The 21,151-nt window shown below is 38.7% G+C and overlaps 1 protein-coding gene across 1 annotated transcript; it reads right to left on the reverse strand.

The window, feature by feature from the left end:
• Nucleotides 1-6,537: 6,537 nt before the first annotated feature.
• Nucleotides 6,538-20,950, reverse strand: LOC120238174 (HLA class II histocompatibility antigen, DR alpha chain-like). The gene is given in 4 exon segments (XM_039241799.1): nucleotides 6,538-6,692; nucleotides 7,004-7,331; nucleotides 9,672-9,764; nucleotides 20,867-20,950. Coding segments are annotated over 4 exon segments (660 nt in total).
• Between the last annotated feature and the right edge of the window lie 201 nt (nucleotides 20,951-21,151).

Below are 21,151 nucleotides of genomic sequence, written 5' to 3' on the forward strand. Positions count from 1 at the left end.
TGTGGGGCCCATGAGCAGAAGTCCCACTGGCCTCCTGAGTCAAGCAATATAGGGGAGTCCCCTGGCAGCAGCTGCAAACATTGGGGCACCAGAAAAGGGTAATAAGCTCCTTTCTGGAAGAATGCTGGTGACTTGGAACTTTCTGTAATGAGTGTTAGTTATCTAACACTGTGAAGTGTGATTTGGTGTTAGTATTTTTCTAGATTTATAAAAGAAATAAAGTCAATCTGTTCTAAGCTCTGGAAGACCTGATAGCTGATATGGTATAAGAATTATATCTATTTTGAAAAACATGAAAAAGAATGTGATATGAGTCTGACGCATTTCTTAGAGGTATTTTGAATTAAAAATGTAATTTATGTTTGTATCTCTAGTCTATTTCTGTAATTCTCTTGTATTAATTTAGTCAGTTTTTATTTCACCACAAAATCATTCACATTACTTGAAATTCTGTGGGGTGATATTTTACTTGATATTCTCCTAAATTCTTCAAAATTCCTATGTATCTGTCATATCACTTCTTAAGCACACAATTTTATATGATCGTACATTTTTTTCATTTCACAATGAATTTGTTTTTATTATAACTTTAGTATTCAAATCTCCCTAGTTCATTGAGTTGGTTTTATTGTCTTTATTTTGAACTTTGAGATAAATAATTAGATTATTATTTTCACATTTTTTTTTAAGTTACATTACTGCTTTGGTGAATAAAGAAAAAACTCAAAAGTAAAGCATAATTATATGTAAGGCTGTTCATTTAATTATTTGCTAAATCTCTAACCATCAAATTTTAGGAAATATTGTCTTCCATTTCAGAACAATTTAAAATCCTTTTCAGAGAACATGTAGAAAATTCTTTTATAATGTATTAAGATTTTTATTCTGGTTTATATATGTTTCATATTGTATTTTTTGAAAACTTGGGAGAAATTTGTTTCTCTGCCCATAGAAAACATGTCATGGAGTGGTGCTTGGGTATCTCAGTTAAGCATCTGACTTCAGCTAGGTCATGGTCTCACAGTTCATGAGTTCAAGCCCCATGTCAGCCTCTATGGTGACAACCCAGAAACTCAGAGCCTGGTGCCTGCTTTGGATTCTGTGTTTCCCTTTTACTCTACCCCTTCCTTGCTAGTGTTCTATCTGTCTCTTTCTCTTAAAAACAAATAAAGCATTTTAAAAAAAGAGAAAACTTTCCAGAGGTATTATACTACTCTACATTATAATTTACATTTAAATTATTTACAATCATGATATTCTTTTTTTTAATGCTTATTTATGTGTGTGTGTGTGTGTGAGAGAGAGAGAGAGAGTACAAGTGGGTGAGGGGCAGAGAGAGAAGGAGACACAGAATTGGAAGCAGGCTCCAGACTCCAAGCTGTCAGCATAGAGCCTGACACAGGGCTTGAACCGTGAGATCATGACCTGATGCTGAGTCGGATGCTGACATCATGACCTGAGTCGGATGCTTAACCGACTGAGCTATCATAGTGCCACTACAATCATGCTATTGTTAAATTTAGTTTTTCCTGTTTTTTTTTTATTTATCATAGAGATGTATGACTTTTTTTAAAAGAAAATATTAACATTTCACATAACATCTGTTTGTTGCAGAAACCTGTGAGCATATGGAAAATTTCAGTGAAGAATTAAAAGTAAGCCACAATACATGAACCAAATGTTTCCAAATATGTGAGGGGTTTTAATATGTATTTTGGCAGAAATTTGTCTATACCATTAATTTACATGACTAGTACAATATTGTTTAATAATATTGTTATTGCAAGATTATACATTTTAACGCACATTATCACTGTTGTCACATTTACTGTTTTGGAAATTGATTTTTTATTGTTTCTGTGTTCCCTTACTTTATGTTTTATGTGTCATTCTTATTTTTTCTTTTTTAAAATAATATCATTGTATTACATTATATATTTTTTTTAAATATTTTTTATTTATTTCTAGGAGAGAGAGAGACAGCGTGAGCAGGGGAGGGTCAGAGAGACAGGGAGTCACAGACTGAAACAGGCTCCAGGCTCTGAGCTGGCAGTCAGCACAGAGCCCGACGCGGGGCTCGAACCCACGAACCGCGAGATCATGACCTAAGCGAAAGTCGGACGCTTAACCGACTAAGCCACCCAGGCGCCCCTCATTGTATTACATTATAGAGAATATATGACTTAATTTTTTAAATCCATTGTACTTTCGTATATTTTTAATTTTAGAGAGTTCTACCATCTGTATTTTATGTCATACACAATATCTCTGATTTTTCTTTTTTACAAATAATTTATTGACAAGTTGGTTTCCATATAACACCTAGTGCTCATCCCCACAAGTGCTCTCCTCCATGTTCATCACTTCCCTTCCCCTCCCCCCCATCAGTCCTCTGTTTATTCTCATTTCCAAATAAAAAAGTTGCTATAAGGTGCCTTCTGGCTAAAATCGAGAACTCTCACATCTATTGCTAGCCAGCCAGGATGTGGTACTATAAGGAATCTCATTCCTTGGTGATGGCAATGCATAGTGTTACAGCTGTTCTGAAAGGAATCATGGTGATTTCTTACAAAGCTAAATATGCTGTTATCTCACAATCCTGCAATCACACTCCTAGATGTTTAATCAAATGATTGAAAACATATGTCCCTATAAAAACTGGCACAGGAATGTTTATATCAGCTGTGTTCACAATTGAAAACTTGGAAGCAACCAAGACATCCTTCGTTAGGTGAATGGATGCACTGTGGAGCAAGTATACAATGAAGTGTAATTCAGCAACTTTTTAAAAAACTATTAATATTTTAAAACACATAGTGAAACTGTAAATGCATATTGCTAAGTGAAAGAATTCTCTTAGACTAAAGAGCTGTTACTAGAGGGTTTCAATTCTACAATATCCTGAAAAGACCAAATAGAGATCTCTATAATAGCAACTGTGAACCTTAATCTAAATTATGGACATCAGTAAATAATAATGTATCAATGTTGGCTCATCAATGGCAACAAATGTACCACACGAACGACACCTGTGAATAGGGGAAACTTTATGTGGAGCAGGAGGGAAGATGCAGATGAGGAACTTTGTATTTTCTACCAAATTTTTCTGTAAACCTAAAACTACTCTTTGAAAGGAAAGTATTAAAAAATGTGACTTTTAAATGAGAGGATAGATATGTTTTCTTTTTTATTCCACAGGTGTCTGAGTTTTAGTGTATTCTTTATTGTACATCTATTTAGTTTATAGTAAAAAGTAGGAGTATGTAAAAGAAATACCTGTGCCTATTATCAAATTTCTAAAGATGAGGCTTTGATTCTATAAGACTTAGGTACAGAAGCTGGCTATTTTCTAATTTTTTTTTTAACTTCGAGATAGAGAGGGAGAAAGAGAGAGAGAGAGAGCAGGAACAGGGAAGAGCAGAGCGAGAGGGAGAGAAAATTGGAGCAGCCTCCATGTTCAGTGTGTAGCCCCATACAGGGTCCATCTTATGATCCTGAGATCCCGACCTGAGATGAAACCAAGAGTTGAATGCTCACCCAGCCAGACCCCCAGAAACTTGCTATAGGGTGTTAAGAGATAAACTGAGTGATAAGATAATTTCCAAGGGTTTGTTTGAGACCATGCAAATCTAGCAGTGCCAACCGAAAATGATGAAGAGTTCTCTGAAAGGAGCTGGAGAAAGGCTTTGATGGAGCAGATGCAGAAGCAAAACATGGAAATTACCTGATTCGCTATATCTTATTCAGTCTGGCTTGGAAAAGGCCCATGGGCTACTGGTGAATTTTGCTGGGATACAAGTGCACATACAGGAATTGTCTCTAGGTTAGATTTCAGTCTGCTTATGTAAGTTACCAAGATATTAGAGCCATCTCTGTCTAATGGCCTCCTCGTAAAATTACTCCAATAATTCTCCCATTTTGGTCATCCTTTCACACATGAGAGATGGACCAACAAATTGGCATTAGTGTCTCTCTCAGTTACATCAGTGTTAGGTTGTTCTTGTTTCTCTGTGAAACTCATAGTTTATGAGATCAGGTTCCTGGAAGGTGTTTGCGCCTCACTGTTCATGTCATTTCTTCTCCAAGTGGAGTGAGACCATCTGATGTACGTACTATAAACATGGGTTTAAGACATGTGAGAGAACACAGCTTCATGAAGAATATCAGGAGAATGCCAAGGGACTGAAGTATGTCTCTTAGTTGGAACCCCCATGTACCAAGCCAGTTAGTGTCAATGGGTTTTAGCCAAGAAGCTTGTTTGTTATTTTGCTGAATTTGAGTTTCTGTAATATTAGGTGTTGATCCAGGAGCAGCAGGAGGTATTTCTATGGCACAGGCCCCTTCTTCAACCAACAAGAAATCTAAAGTAATTTTATTACCCAAAACCACCTTGTCAGCTCTAAAGGATCCTTATGGCTAAGTGGTATATTTTGGGGTGATATATTCTATTTTCCTTCAATGTCATCTTGCTTTGGTTTGTGCTTTTCTGATATTTTTATCATCAGGCTATTGAAATTTTGAGAAAAAAAATGGTTGAATTTATATTTTCTAGCATTTTTAATACTTAATTACTCTCCTTGCAGTTTTCCTTTGATTCTTATAATAGTAACTCAGTGTGCTAAATATTGCCATCAGTATCTTCATGAACAGAATTAGGTAGGTTAGATAAGCAAGGTATCAGTGAATACAGAGTTAAAAAATGTAGAGTAAGTTGAACCCCAAATTGACATCATTGCAACTGCCCTTATTTGCCACTCTACCAAACTGTCAGGATAATCAATCTGTATGGTTTCCAGTAGGCTCTGGTAACCTATAATAGTTTCAGGCCCACTGTGCCTCAAACATTTTTTCAATGTTTTCAACCTCTCACTTTTTACCTCTGTTTTCTACTCAGGGCTACATATCCGATATAAGAGTGTTTCAGGAATAAGTCAGAACATTCTCCTGGTAATGAAACAGGCATCTAAGACCATGTTAATAAGATGGGTAATATTGATCTGCAATGTCCAATCCTATTTTTTATTAAACCGGGAGTGGGTGTTACTGATACATAAATCCTGTACAGTATATGTATCCTATCTTCCACTCCCCCCTGCTCCCCATCATCAATCTCATTCATTATCTGAGGCCAAACCATAGGCTTTGCATTCATTCTACCAAAGATCCAGATATATCATTGGCTTGGAGACTCAAGAACCAAAACCAGATCCTCTAACCATTGCTAAGTGGAAATCCCAATCTCCCAATGAACTCTACTCTACTCTAGGGTTTTCCATAGGGAGACTGGATCACAGCAACTGGACTGCTTGCAGATGCTACAGGTGAGTCATTGTCCCAATGAACCTAGATATTTATGATTACTTACAGAACTTATCACAGACATTGAACATTCACACACTTCAGGAAGAAAGTATCATAAATATTCCTTAGTCTTTGTGAAGAACTGGCTTGGACACCAAAACTTCTACTCAGACCCATCAAACGTTTATTGTGTTCAAAAAATCACAATCACAGTTAGAAGAAGCCCAAGCAATAAGTGTAGAAGAGATGTCTGTTGAACATTCAAATGGTTCCATAGCAGAGAAAGGGTCCTCTGGGATCTATTTCTGAGTTATCACATGGTGATGATGAAACAATGGTAGAAAATGGGGAAAAATAGATCCAAGAAGGACAATACACAGGGAATAACTAGATGTCAGGGTCTGGACAGATCAGGAAGGCATCATTATTGTCAGAATAACCAAAGGGCTGGATAATGCTGAAGAATAGTTGTCTTCAGTGAGATGAACAATTGGAGTACTATAGGGCTTACAAGCCTTTAAATCACAAATTTCTTCATTGATCTTCTCTTTAGGAAATGCGTTTACCTGTAGGAAGACACACATGGTTATAAAGATTTATTGAATATTTTAAGCTCTTTTATAGAATCTTTCTCTTCTCCCTTAATCCTTCGAATTGGAAAAGACTCTTCATATTCATCTAACATCCATCCAGTAAATACAACCTTTCAAAAGTGAACCGCATCTCCTACACTCCGAGTGAGCATGAATGTGCAGAGCACTGGCTTACCTTCTCTTGGAAGTTTCAACATCACTTATCCGATTAGAGAAACAAGAATAGGTATTGACCTTCAAGAAAATTTCATTTCATGCACCGAATCTAGACCAAACTCTAGAAACCCTTCTTAACTGAAGGACTGCCTCAGGAAATATAAATCAGGTAGTGACCAAATGTTTCCTAGATCACTTTGATTCAATAGTCTGATGTCAAATAATGCTCTTAGGTAGCAGAGATAAATGCGAAGACTGAATTGTGGTCTAGGTACACATGTACAGAAAGGAATACGGGACCTTGAAGTTTTGGGACACTCGATGATGCCAGTGTCTGATTCTATTTTAGCAAACATAAATCAAGAGCCATGACTTTCCCATCACTTTCTTTAAAAGCATCACCATCCTTTTTCCCAACGCTGTTTCCACCCTTAGAAAACTCCATATATGTCTTCCTCTGACCACATTAACCCCACCTCTGTATGCCTCACAGAGGCCCTCGGCATTCACCAGCATTGACTTTGTGCATGCCCTTGATGATGAAGATGGTCCTAACAATGATGTCCACCAGACCCACAACCAGGCCCAGGTCACACACCACATTCTCTGTTGTCTCTGGGTGGTGGGTTGGGGCATCAAACTCTGGGGAAATTAAAACAGAGTAAGTACAGAAGTAATAATCATGGTCTGGAGTAGCACTTAGAAACAAATGCAGGTATTTAGCCAATGAATATTTATTAAACACACGAATAAGAAGACAACAGGACATATGAAGGGAAAGCAGATTAACAAGAGTGTGTGTGGTGGTGGGGAGGGGAATAATGGGAGAAGGCAAGCAATAGGAATTGTATCAATTGTTATGGATGAGTTAGGATACTCTTGGTCCCAAAGCACCAGATAAAGCATCATGGAAAGAAACCATAGAAGAAAGGAGAGTAAAGGATGGTCCGTACCCCAGTGCTTGAGAAGAAGCTCATCCAAACCCCAGTGTTCCACTTTGCAGTCATAGACATCCTCAACTGAGGGCAGGAAAGGGAGATAGGGGAACTTGCAGAAAAGGTGGTCTTCTCTGGGTAGGAAGATGGTCTCTGACACTCCTGTGGTGACAGGGTTTCCATTTCGAAGCCATGTGACATTCATCACTGGTGGGGAGAACTTGTCTTTGAAACATATGAGAATGTTGGGCTCTCCCCGTTCCACAGGGCTGTTTGAAAGCACAGTCACCTAGGGAGGCACTGGGGACACATGACAGAAATTAGGCTTCGCTGCTAATTCCACCCACTGAAGTTGAAAAAGCAATTGAAAATGTGCCCTAAGAATCTATGGCACAGTCTCAGATACCTATCTCTGATACTCTCCTCCATGAACTGGAACCAATGTTATAGTATAAGATATTTTAGGTACTGAGGGTAATTATTCCTGTCTCTCCTGGCATAGATTTGGGGCTATAACTCAGTATAAGACTCCATTTATGGCTATTTTCTTCTTGGGTGCTTTGACAGGGGTCAGTAGAGCATAAGACTGTGGTAGTAGTGACAGGACTAAAAGAGTCTGGGTTTAAAATTCAAATCACTTAAGCTACAGCCAATCAGGAAGACCATTTGACGTTACACATCTGATACTAAGGAAAGGGCTCTTGTAAATCTTTCAGGAAAGGAACTACTTCATTTATTAGATAAAGAAATAAAGTTCTTAAAGAAACACACAACCAAATAACAACACAAAAATCAGGGTTTTGAGAATGTCGGGAAGTTACTCACAGACTCTTCTTCCCAGGCCAAATGCAAGAAAGAGATGTGCTTGAAGGTTAATAGTGAGAGGAGAATCACTGGAAACACATCAAATGAGAGCTCATGACAGATCATTCCTCTGTGCTGTGACAGCTGGGGACCCTAAATAAGGGCTAATAAATCATCTTCAGAGTTGGTAAATTGGAATGCCATGGATAATGCCTGCTTTCGGCAGTATTGTGTGACAGAGCTTCACTTAAGAAACTTATTGCTTTAGGTTTCTCCTCCATGTCCTACTCTCCCAGATGGACAACTCAGTCCAAGAGCTGGGAATCCCTGGCACTGTACCATATTTAGAGGACATCAGAGGTGAAAGTTTCAACTCTCCCCTAACTATAGATGGATGGTAGAGGTGTCATAGGTAGTGGTTACTTGAAACCATGGACTGTAATCCTTACCATTTTAAATATGACTATAGATTGGACTAGACTGGGGCAGAGGGGCACTCACCACATTTGAACTCAGGTTGATGAACAGAGTGGAGCAAATTGGCCAGAGCCTATTTTACTGGCAGCAATGGAAATAATAAACTACAGGAAAGTTTTACCATGATTTTCCTCATGTTGTAACACAATGAATGCTGTCCTCATGACATAAATTGTTGAAAGTCTGTTCCTAAAGTTTTATTTTGGTATTCACTATTGAGGAAACTGAAAGTTAAGACACTGTGGCCCTCATGTTTCTGAACCCACAGGGCCAAAATAAGGAAAATAAAGCCACACATAGAAAGAGCTGAATCTAAATAAAACCAGTGAAGGGAGATCTGGCAGTGAGGCAGCACATCAGATGGTGAATTCACAGTTAAGTATCAGTCATAATACATATGCTCCAGGTGGATTTTCCACATTGTTCTGCTGATGCCTTATCTTGCCCCACAGATACCCTCACAAACACGAGGGAGAAAACCCTACACATTACTGATTATCTGATCACATCCAAGAGTTTAAAACATCCCGTGACCCTGATTTTTGGATCATGTGGGAGAGACCCACAGCACACTTTTGCCCCCAGACTGTTAAGGAATACACTTCCTGGAGGCAAAAGAATGGTCCAAATGAGAGATCGACAATATCAGTCTCTGCTGAGAGTCTGGTCCTATGATTTAGGCTTGGTATCTCCTCTCTCAGAGGAAAAAGCAAGTCTGATGTTTCTATGTCTGCCCTTTGCTGGCTGGCATACTAAGTTGTTCTTATGATGCTCACGAATATGTGGTAAACAGGCATTTTATAGAAAAACATTTTGTATGTTGTAATAGCACCTTCAACCCAAGGTGGTGTTCAGCAACTTATGATATGGCATAGTTCTAAAGGACTGATTGGTTCTTCTCAGGAAATTACTAAATTTGGGAAACTTTAAAACATACTTTCATTTCCCTTTCCCTGTGACATCAGAGAAGTCCCTATTCTGACACTACTCATGGGCCCCAGTTCTCTTCCTATACTCCAGCTTCCTATGTCTGAGGGGATTTCTGAGAACACCTGAGTAAGTTCTTCTCAGTGACATCAAAGGGTTAAGAGCCACTTTGCTAGTAGGAGTTCAGTCTGTAAATAGAAGTCCCTGCAGACATTCTCAACAGAATTGCTTGTTACAATTCTTCTATATTATAGGGACTTATGTCTTTAGGTAGTCAGGCTTCCTTTAGAAAGCCTGGAGGAGCATAAATCGGTGCAGACCACTAACTCCAAGAGGTCAGGAACCTGTGGGAAGCCTCTGTGGGCATTGCAATTCCTCTAGAGCCCCAAGGGAAGGGCTGTCTTGGGAACACAAGGCTGTTGCCAAGGCTCCTGTGTGTAAAACCTTGTATCCACTGCACGAGAATGCTTCAGCCTACCTGCCACTTCCCAAATCTCATACTACTAACTCTCACTTGCAGCGTGTGGTCCACATCCATATCCCAGGGCAAAGAGACTCTGACTTCTATTCCCTGTGATACACACAAGACATAGAAGCTCAGCAGAAAGTTACTACATGAAAACATATTCATATACTGATATATCTATATCCCTATCTTCTATTTATCTCCACCATGGTTTACTCAGGCTCTTTCCACAGTATGAAATCTAGAACCAGAGAGAATATTAACTGGGGTATTAGGTGAGGGCTTGGACATGATAGCTTTCCATTTACCCAGGTCATATCTGGGACCTCATCACTTCACATGTGTGTAGATTGTGTTGTAAGAACTTGCAGCCCCTTCTTTTTGCTTCCCTTCCTTACCTTTTCCCCTTAGCATGCAGAACTTCCTATCAGAGCTGATGTTGGGGTGTGGGAATTGATCCAGGCATATCCTTCCCAAATCTACATGTAAGACACTTTACTGGTTCTGTTTCATTTCTCCTTCCCATCTTGAGAAGTGGCAGAAACTAGCATTGCTGAAATAAATTTCTATCAGTGTGAGGACCATCAACTGTTGATATCAACCAATGTGCTAGAGTGGTGGGGTGTGGGCCTTCCTAATCTGTTCTGTGTGAATAATGGGAGCATGGCGTTTTGGCCCATCTCTAACTTGGAAGAATGACAGCATGTGACTTTGATTTGTTTTCTCTTCACCTGTACATGAAACCTACCTGAAACTCTTAAAAGTCTGAGTTTTTAATAAACTCTAGGGTTGTGTAATCACACTTCTCTGCTCAGGTACTCTTTGTCATTAAGAACATGCAGATTAATGCCATGTGCACGCTCTCTCTCCTCTCTCTCTCTCTCTCTTTGTCGCTCTCTCTCTCTCTCCTCAGATGAGTTATTCTCCTCATGTATAGGAAGTATAGCTTACCATAGATTTTATTTGCTAAATTGTAATAAAGAGAGCATTCTAAAATTTCCTGTAAGTTGCACAAACATATCTGAATTCAGCAATTAGATAGTTTGGAACAATGTAATAATCAATTGTTCCAATTTGATTTAAGATAAATCCTTTTGTACTCCATGCTGGAAAATTTTGCAGGCAGAAGTGAGTGAGTACTCCTTACTCACATTCTAGTTGGGATGGATTCAGAGAGAGGGAGGAAGAGGAAAAGGCAGGAAATGTCTTAGTGGGAATAAAATGTTTGTGTTCTCTGGGACTGGATGATGTGCAAAGCACAGATTTTCTGTTGTGTGAGGTTTTGCAGGTCCTACAAATTTCCTCCTGGCCTACATCTAGTGTGTAGGAGACACCAAAAGATCCTTTGTGCCTACAACTCTGGGAGTGCAGAGCCTTTCCATGATCTGTCACCAACAGATCCAACTGTCCTGCCCTCTAGTGTCCTGTGTGTGGTCAGGAACAAATTCCATTGTCCTCAGCCACTCAGCTTCAGGACAGGTGAAGCAAACTCTTGGGCTCCCAGAAAATAATTTGCTACATTCCAGGCAAGTGAGTTACTCGTTTTCCCACTGCTTTGGGGGTAGAGGCTAGTTTTCATAATTAAGCACAGAACTATCCAAAGATATCATGAATATCCTCTCTCTACTCTCTGACCACCATTTGGTCAGTGGAAAGAGAATAATAGAAACATGTTTTCCTCACTTTAAAATTCTGCAAAACAGGAAAGGAATAGTTTCATAAGTTCATAGATATATCTGTATAAAAGTCGCCTTAGGTGAAATTGAGGTAAGAAAATAGACATTACATATAAATGTTATGTGAAGATGTATAAAGTATAGCCGTTGTCTTTCATTAGTCACATATACCATAATTTTAGTGCAGTGAAAGAAATGAACATAGAACTAGCTATGTGAGCTAGGTTTCTTAGCCCGATTTTCTTTTGGAGTAATAAAGAACAGTTGGCTTCTACCAAGGTTCCTCTTGGATTAAGCATTACATGAGGGCCTGTCTGTTTCTGTTAATGCTTGAGTTTCTTTCAATCTCTTGTAAATCTCCTGCTTTGTTCTAAGGATAAAATTGGTATTTGAGGGATCAGTTAAGTCATGGCCCTGTTGAAGTATTCACATTACAATGTTCATGCACTTGTAAGTTAACAACACACATCTATTCCTGGGGCATGTGCCAACGAAAACTGCTTAGCCTTGAAGATTGTTCTCTCAGAGGATGGTAATCAACTTTCTTTGTGGACCCTTCCTTTAATCAGGAGGAAATTTAGGGGTTGGGTTTTCAGAACTGGCCACATCCAGACAGTAGTGCACTCATTCTTGCCACCATTTCTCTGGGCGTGTGCAACCTTCTGTAGGAATGTGGGCCCACTGAGTGTGATCTCTGCTCCTGTCCGCAGACTGTTGGAATGTCTGTATAGCAGCCTTTCTGACAGTTACTCATTTCTAAGGGGGGTAAGTGAAGGTTAGAAACTAAAACTTGAAGAGTTTTAATTTAATGTATTTGGTCAATAGTCGTAACCAAGGACCTGGGTTCTAGACATGCAACACACTTACAGAATATTTAAGAAGACAGGAAATTTGAAGATGAAAAGTTAAGAAAGGTGAAAAATGAATCAGTGGGCCCACTGACTGACTGGATTAGGATAAGGTGCTAGAAAATGATTAAAGTAATGTACTTAGTTAAGGTCTCAAGTCTCAATGTCATAAATGAATGGAGGAAATTTTACACAAAAATGGAAGTTGTGAGGAGGAGACAGGTCTTGTTTGGACTGAATATGGCCTGGGTCCAGGATGGATTGTGAGGGGACAGGTTGGTGAATGAAAGAGGACAGGGGAGAACATGAGTGCACACATGGCATCTCAAGAACAGATCATTTCAACCCTCTAATTGAATAATACATGAGGAGAGGTTAAAACTGCAAACTATTTTAGAAAAACCAGGAGTGAAGAGGTAGAGTAATCTCGCATATTTTGGATTTCTGAGGTTACTTTTAAGCTTTACAACTTTTAAGGTAGAAAGACAGAAGAGAAATAGGTCCGAGGATTGTTGAGAGTTTTACCTAAAGCTGTTTTTGGTACACACTTTCCTTCTCACCAATTAAAAAAAAAACCCTCAAATAATGGTTATATTAAATCTTAACCATCATATCTTCTAGATAATAATTATGTTTACAATTTGTTCTGTGAACCCTGGGTATTAAAAAAGTCTTTAGGATTAGGTCCCACTTAGGGGGTAAGCACAGTGTTATTCTCAAGTGTTTGACCCTGTAGCCAGTAAGATAAGTCCACTGAAAACTGAACTCAGTTTTCACCCCAACATAAGCACAGTCAGGAATTGAGGATATTGTTTTGTCTTGTCACTGTGCCTATAGGGGAATATTCAAAGGTTCTCAGGAAAAAAACTTTCCTGTTTTCTTGTTTTTGTTTTCATAATGTATGGTAAAGTCATACTAGGATTCTCTCCTGTGGTCAATCGTATTTAATTCTTCTTAAATTTTGACTGAGTATCCAAGGGGTCTTTGAAAGATCAAACTCTTAATTCAGGATGCATTATCTAATATTTCTACATATACATAGAGAAATTCTCATGTATGTTTGATATAATAGGTTGTTTAATGGTTCAATAACCATTAAAGTCTTTTTATACTAAGTACCATCATGGTTTTTTTTTTAAGGTTTATTTATTTATTTGGAGAGAGAGAGTGAGAGAGAGAGGAAGAGGGGGAGAGACAGAATCCCAAGCAGGATCGGAGATATCAGTACAGAGTTTGAGTGGGGCATGAATTCATGAACACTGAGATCAGGACCTAAGCCAAGATCAAGAGTCGGATACCTAACCGACTAAGCCACATAGGAATCTCTGTTTATTTTTTGTTTGTTTGTTTTTTGTTTTGATAAGCACACAAAATAGAATGTGCTTGAAAAATAGGGTTTTGTTTTGTTTTGTTTTTTGAGAGTAGCTTAGTCGGTTAAGTGTCCAACTTCAGCTCCGGTTCATGATCTCAAGATCATTAGTTCAAACCCTTCATCAAACTCTGGGCGGACAGCTTAGAGCCTGGAGCCTGCTTCGGGGTCTGTGTCTCCATCTCTCTACTCCTTCCCACCTTATGCTCTGTCTCTCTCTCATTCTCTCTCAAAAATAAACAAACATTAAAAATTTTTTTTAAAATACTGTCACTTGAGGGTTTTTAAATTTTTAAATTAATTTTTTTATTTTTACAAATGTAATTTATTGGGGTGCCTAGGTGGCTCAGTCGGTTGAGCCTCCGGCTTTGGCTCAGTCATGATCTCATGGTTCATGGGCTCGAGCCCCACATAAGGCTCTGTGCTGACAGCTCAGAGCCTGGAGCCTGCTTCAAATTCTGTATCTCCCTCTCTCTCTGACCCTCTCCTGCTCACGCTGTCTCTCTCTTTCTCAAAAATAAATAAAACATTAAATTTTTGAAAAATAAATGTAGTTTATTCTCAAGATGACTAAATATACAGTGCATACAGTGTGCTCTCGGTTTTCGTGGTAGATTCCCGTGATTCATTGCTTACGTACATCAACCAATGCTCATCCAATAAGTGCTAAAAATATTGTTTAATGAAAAAACGTTTAATTAAACTCCAGCTTAATATTATATTAATTTTAGGTACACAGCATAATGATTTCACAATTATATACATTAGGATATGCTTCCAGAAGTGCAGTTATCATGTGTAACCACACAATGCTATTATAATATTTGTGATTATATCCCCTATTGTATATGTATCATCCCTGGGACTTAGTTTTTTACAGTCAGAAGTTGTTACCTCTTAATCCCCTTTACGAATTTCAATGATCCCCCATACTTCTCTGGCAGCAACTAGTTTGTTCTCCATAGTTATGAGTCTGTTTCTTCCTTTTTGTTGTTGGTGTTTGTTCATTAGTTTTAGAATCCATATAGAAGTTAAGTCATATAACTTGGAAAACAAAGGTGTATTTAAAAGAAGAAAAAGTAAATGTAAATCACTTTGATTCTTATGACTAAATCTGTAATACCCTTTCTACTTCTCCATGATAAATTTAATCTTAGGCTAACTTTCTAGGTCTTTTTTGGAAATCTGATAAAGGAAGAATGTTAGCCAGATTTTTACACAAAAGTATCTATGATAATCATCCTCAACGGGGAAAAACTGAGAGCTTTCCCCCTGAGATCAGGAACATGACAGGGATGTCCACTCTCACCACTGTTGTTTAACATAGTGCTGGAAATCCTAGCATCAGCAATCAGACAACAAAAGGAAATAAAAGGCATCAGAATTGGCAAAGAAGAAGTCAAACTTTCACTTTTTGCAGACGACATGGTACTCTACATAGAAAACCCGGCAGACTCCACCAGATGCCTACTAGAACTGATCCAAGAATTCATCCAAGTTGCAGGGTACAAAATCAACGTACAGAAATCGGTTGCATTTTTATACACCAACAATGAAGCAACAGAAAGAGAAATCAAGAAACGGATCCCATTCACAATTGCACAAAAAAACATAAAATACCTAGGAATAAACCTAACCAAAGATATAAGAGTTCTGTATGATGAAAACTATAGAAAACTTATGAAGGAAACTGAAGAAAACATAAGGAAAAAGAAAAACATTCCATGCTCATGGATTGGAAGAATAGATATAGTTAAAATGTCAGTACTACCCAAAGCAATCTACACATTCAATGCAATCCCAATCAAAATTGCACCAGCATTCTTCTCAAAACTAGAACAAACTACCCTAAAATTTGTATGGAACCACAAAAGACCCCAAATAGCCAAAGTCATATTGAAGAATAAAACCAAAATGGGAGGCATCACAATCCCAGACTTTAGCCTCTACTACAAAGCTGTCATCATCAAGACAGTATGGTATTGGCACAAAAACAGACGCATAGACCAATGGAATAGAATTGAGAACTCAGAATTGGACCCAAAAATGTACAGCCAACTAATATTTGACAAAGCAGGAAAGAGTATCCAATGGAAAAAAGACAGCCTTTTTAACAGATGGTGTTGGGAGAACTGGCAGCAACATCCAGAAAAATGAAACTACATCATTTTCTCACACCATACACAAAAATAAGCTCAAAATGGATAAAGGACCTGAACGTGAGACAGGAAACCATCAAAACCCTAGAGGAGAAAGCAGGAAACAACCTCCTTGACCTCCACCACAGCAATTTCTTACTTGATACATCCCCAAAGGCAAGGGAATCAAGAGCAAAAATGAACGATTGGGACCTCATCAAGATTAAAAGCTTCTGCACGGCAAAGGAAACAATCCATAAAATTAATAGGCAACCGACGGAATGGGAAAAGATAGTTGCAAATGACATATCAGATAAAGGGCTAGTATCCAAAATCTATAAGGAACTCACCAAACCACACGCGTAAAACAAACAAACCAGTAAAGAAATGGGCACAAGACATGAACAGACACTTCCTCAAACAGGACATCCAGATGGACAGCAGACACATGAAACGATGCTCATCATCCCTCCTCATCATGAGATGCCACCTCACGCCAGTCAGAGTGGGTAAAATGAGCAAATCAGAGGACTCTAGATGCTGGCTAGAATGTGGAGAAACAGGCACCCTCTTCTACTGTTGGTGGGAATGTAATCTGGTGCAGCCCCTCTGGAAAACCGGAGATTCCTCAAAAAATTAACAATAGAACTCCCCTATGACCCAGCAATAGCACTGCTAGGAATTTTCCCAAGGGATACAGGAATGCTGATGCATAGGAGCACACGTACCCCAATGTTCACAGCAGCACTCTCAACAATAGCCAAAACATGGAAAGAGCCTAAGTGTCCATCAACTGATGAATGGATCAAGAAGATGTGGTTTATCTATACCATGGAATACTGCATGGCAATGAGAAAGAATGAAATCTGGCCATGTGTAGCAACGTGGATGGACCTTGAGGGTGTTATGCTGAGCAAAATAAGTCAGGCAGAGAAGGACAGATACCATGTGTTTTCACATATAGGAGGATTGGGAGGAACTTAACGGAGGACCATGGGGGAGATGAAGGGGGGAAATGGTGGGGGAGACGGTGAGAGGCAAACCAGGAGAGACTCTGGAATGCTGAGAACAAACTGAGGGCTGATGGGGGTGGGGGGAAGAGAAGGAGGGTGAAGGGCATGGTAGAGGGCACTTGTGGGGATGAGCACTGGGTGTTATATGGAAACCAACTTGACAACAAAATTTTTTTTTTAAGTTTCTATGGTAAAAATGTCCTTTGCTTGGTAAATCGTATCTTGACTGGGAAGAATACTGGATGAACTAAAATAAATGGTGTGGACCCACAGTTTGAACATCACTAAATGTAGTGACTCTTGTAACCATGGTCTCGAAGTTATGCTCATGGAGTTGTTACTAGAGGTACTGACTCCAAGAGAGATGAGGATGCTAAGCCAGGGCAGACTCCACCCCCATAGGTGTAAATTCATCTGCTGCAAGTAAAGTCTACAATGGGGGTGGGGTGGGCAGACACTAGCACCTGGACTGCATTATGAACGTTTTCAAGACTATCTTCCATTGAAGATAAAACTATCTGATGCTGCCCCTTTGGCATGCTTTATTCCAGTCTGTCATCCTACTAAGTGAATCTGAAAGCCAAGTGTGGCCTGGGAGGCAATCACTTGAATCTGAATTTCAATGTAAGAAGATTCCCTGGGTCTTGATATACAAACAATATTCATTTTATTTCTTTATTTTTATATACATATATGTATGGGAATGTTGTCTTTGTATCCACTGGAAATATGTGTATATATTACATATATACATTATATTCTTATAAATAAATATATAATTGTATAAGATATTTTTGAAACATTTCATATTTTTACAGCTTTAATATAATCTCACACCTGCTGTTTATTTTTGCTTTAAAAACTTACTTTCAGTTAGTTAACATACAGTGTTACATTAGTTTTAGGATTCCATACAACCCTTCCATACATCTCCCGATGCTCATCCTCATCACAAGTGTCCTCCTTAGTTCCCTTCGCCTATTTCACCCATCCCCCAATCCCCATCTGGTAATCACATGTGTTCTCCGTTATTAAGAGCCTATTTCCTGATTTGTGTCCTTTTTACTCTTTGCTCATTTGTTTTGTTTCTTAAATTCCACATATGAGTGAAATATTATGGTGTTTGTCTTCTTTGACTTACTTTGCTTATATTCTGCCCTTAGCACCATCCATGTTGTTGAAAATGGCAAGATTTTATTCTTTTTTATGTTTGAATAATATTGCACTGTATGTATATATGTGTATATATATATGTATTTGTTTCTATTTTTCTTTCTATCTATCGATCTAATGTATCTATCATCTATACCCATACATACGTGGCATCTTCTATATGTATTCATCAATCAAAAGACACTTGGGCTGTTTCCATAATTGGCTTTTGTAGGTAATGCTGCTATAAACATTGGGGTGCATGCATCTCTTTGAAAGAGTGTTTTTGTATTCTTTTGATAAATACCCAGTAGTGTGGAATCTCCATACTGTTTTCCACAGTGGCTGGACCAGTTCACATTCTTACCAACAATGCTGAGGGTTCCCTTTTCTCCACATCCTCTCCCACACCAGTTGTTTCTTGTGTTGTTCACTTTAACCATTCTGACAAGTGTGAGGTGATATCTTTTTATAGGTTTGATGTGTATTTCCCTGATGGTAACTGATGAATATCTTTTCATGTGTCTATTGGCCATGTGCAAGTCTTCTCTGGAGAAATGTCTCTTCATATCTTCCCATTTTTAATTGGATTTTTTGTTTTTGGGGTATCAAGTTGGACAAGTTCTTTATACATTTCACATACTAACACTTTATTGGATATGTCATTCACAGACATCTTCTCCCATGCTGTAGGTGGCCTTTTAGTTTTGTTCATTGTTTCTTTCCCTGTGCAGAAGATTGTTATTTTGATGTGGTCCCAATAGTTTTTTTTGGTTTTGTCTTTGTTCCCTTGCCTCAGGAGACATATCTAGAAAGACATTGCTATGGCCGATGTCAAAAAGATTACTATTTGTGTTCTCTTCTAGGATTTTTCCAGTTTGAAGTCTCACATTTAGGTTTTTAATCCATTTTGAATTTATTTTTGTGTATGATATAAGAAAGTATCCAGTTTCATTCTTTTGCATGTGGCTGTCCAGTTTTCCCAAATCCATTTACTGAAGAGATTGTCTTTTCCCTATTGGATATTCTTTCCTGCTTTGTCAAAGATTCAATGGCCATATAGTTGTGGATTTCCTTCTGGGTTTTCTGGGTATTCTGGGTATTCTGTTCTACTTATCTATATGCCTATTTTTGTGTCAGTACCATACTCTCTTGATTACTACAGCTTTGTAATATAATTTGAAGTCTGGAATTGTAATGCCTCCAGCGTGGCCTTCCTTTTCCAAGTTTGCTTTGGCTCTTTGGGACATTTTGTGGTTCCATACAAACTTTAAGATGGTTTATTCTAGTTCTGTGAAAAGTGCTGTTAGTACTTTGATAAGATTGCATAAAATATGTGGATTGGTTTGGGTAGTTAGACATTTTAACAATTTTTATTCTTCCAGTTCATGAACATGGAATATCTTTCCATTTCTTTCTGTCATCTTCAATTTCTTCCCTCATTGTTTTACAGCTTTCAGAGTACAAGTCTTTTACCTCTTTAGTTACGTTTATTCCTAGGTGTCTTATTGTTTTGGATGCAATTGTAAATGGGATTGAATCCTTGACTTCTCTTTCTGCTGCTTCATTATTGGCATATGGAAATGTAACAGATCTCTGTCCATTGATTTTGTATCCTACATCTTTATTGAATTGAATTCATTTATCAGTTCTAGCAGGTTTTTGGTGGAATCTTTTGTTCTTCTATATATAATAACAGGTCATCTTCAAAAATGACAGTTTCACTTATTTTTCACCCATTAGGATGCTTTAATTCCTATCTGTTTTCTGATTGCTCTGGCTAGGATTCCACAACTATGTTTTTTTTTTAAAGTTTTAATTATTTATTTTGAAAGAGAGAGAGAGAGAGCAGGGGAAGGGCACAGAAAGGGAAAGAGGGAGAATCCCAAGCAGGCTCCGCCCTCTTCAGCATGGAGTTTGACACATGGCTTCATCTCAGGTTCTGTGAAAACATGACCTGAGCCAAAATCCAGAGTCGAACAATTAACCTATTGAACTCCAGGTGCCCCCAGGACTTCCAGGAGTATATTAAACAAAAGTAGTGAGGGTGGACATCCTTGTCTTGTGACCTTCAGGGAAAATCTCTTAGTTTTTCCCTATTATGGATGTATTATCTGTGGGTTTTTCATAAATGGCCTTAACTATATTGAGGTATTCTCTCTATACACAGTTTGTTAAGGTTTTGTTTGGTTGTTTTTTATCATGAATGGATTTTGTATTTTGTCATTGCTTTTTCTGTGCCTTCTGAAATCCAAAACAGTAATGGTGTCAGGCTGGTGTTGAGTTCTGAGTATATGTACTGGGAGCCTGGACAAAGGCGGAGCTAAAGTATGCACTCTACTGCTAGGTAAGCAGTTCTCCATGAACTTCATTGGATCAGCATTGGTGCACCTTGCAAAAGAGCATGTAGTATCCATGACCAAGATTTGTGTGGACTTGATCCCTAATGCATATAGTTTCAGGCATATTGATAGGCTAATTGTAGGGGCATTTATGGATGCCAGTGTGCAATCCACATATCACCCCATTAAAATTATACTAAGAGCATTAGAGCATTAAGCTGCCAGTGAGGCAGGTCTCTTTTGGTTACACTGGGAGAGCCTTTCTGTCTAGCACATGATTTGAAGCATGTGTAAGGAGGGAGGGCCTCACTTAAGCATTGATTTTATTGGTACCATTTAATGTAGAAGGAGATGAAGTCTGGGTTAGAACATGGCCAGTGACACACTGGTTGAAATCCTTCTAACTGGACCTGCCAGTGTCTGGTGCTCAGCCATCCTGTGGTGCAGTTGTGCATCTCACTGAATCTGTTCCAACACACCTCCTGAGGCAGCATTAGTTCTAAGGGGTCTACTAGCAATCTTATCATCCTGTTCTGCTCAGTAAGAGTAATAGGCATGGCAAAAGAGAGTACTTGCATTTGATAGGCTGTGGGGGTCTCCTTCAGACTGAGCAATGTAGATACTGAAGGAAGGCAAGGTGTAGCTCCTTTGAAGCTAGAAGCTCTTTACCTCTTCCTCTAAGGAGCAGTAGAGGCCTGGCCCACCTCTGATGACTGTGGCCACTAGATCCCAGAGTTCCTTTTTGAATGTCATTTTCTAATGTGTCTGGTACCTACCTGGTGCCTCTTCTCTCTAAGGTCCACATAGTTCCACTCATGGGTCCCAGAGATAGAATTTCAATCTTCTGCAAAACTTTTGTTAAGCTTCATTTAAATTTATTGGCCTTTATAAGTTACAGAGTGTCAAACCTGGTAGCTTTAGTTTTGCCACTGGTAGTGGACCTTTATCTTGGCC

The sequence above is a fragment of the Hyaena hyaena genome, unplaced genomic scaffold (assembly GCF_003009895.1).
Source record: "Hyaena hyaena isolate Hyena2069 unplaced genomic scaffold, ASM300989v1 scaffold_202, whole genome shotgun sequence".
In the NCBI taxonomy this organism is placed as follows: Eukaryota; Metazoa; Chordata; class Mammalia; order Carnivora; family Hyaenidae; genus Hyaena; species Hyaena hyaena.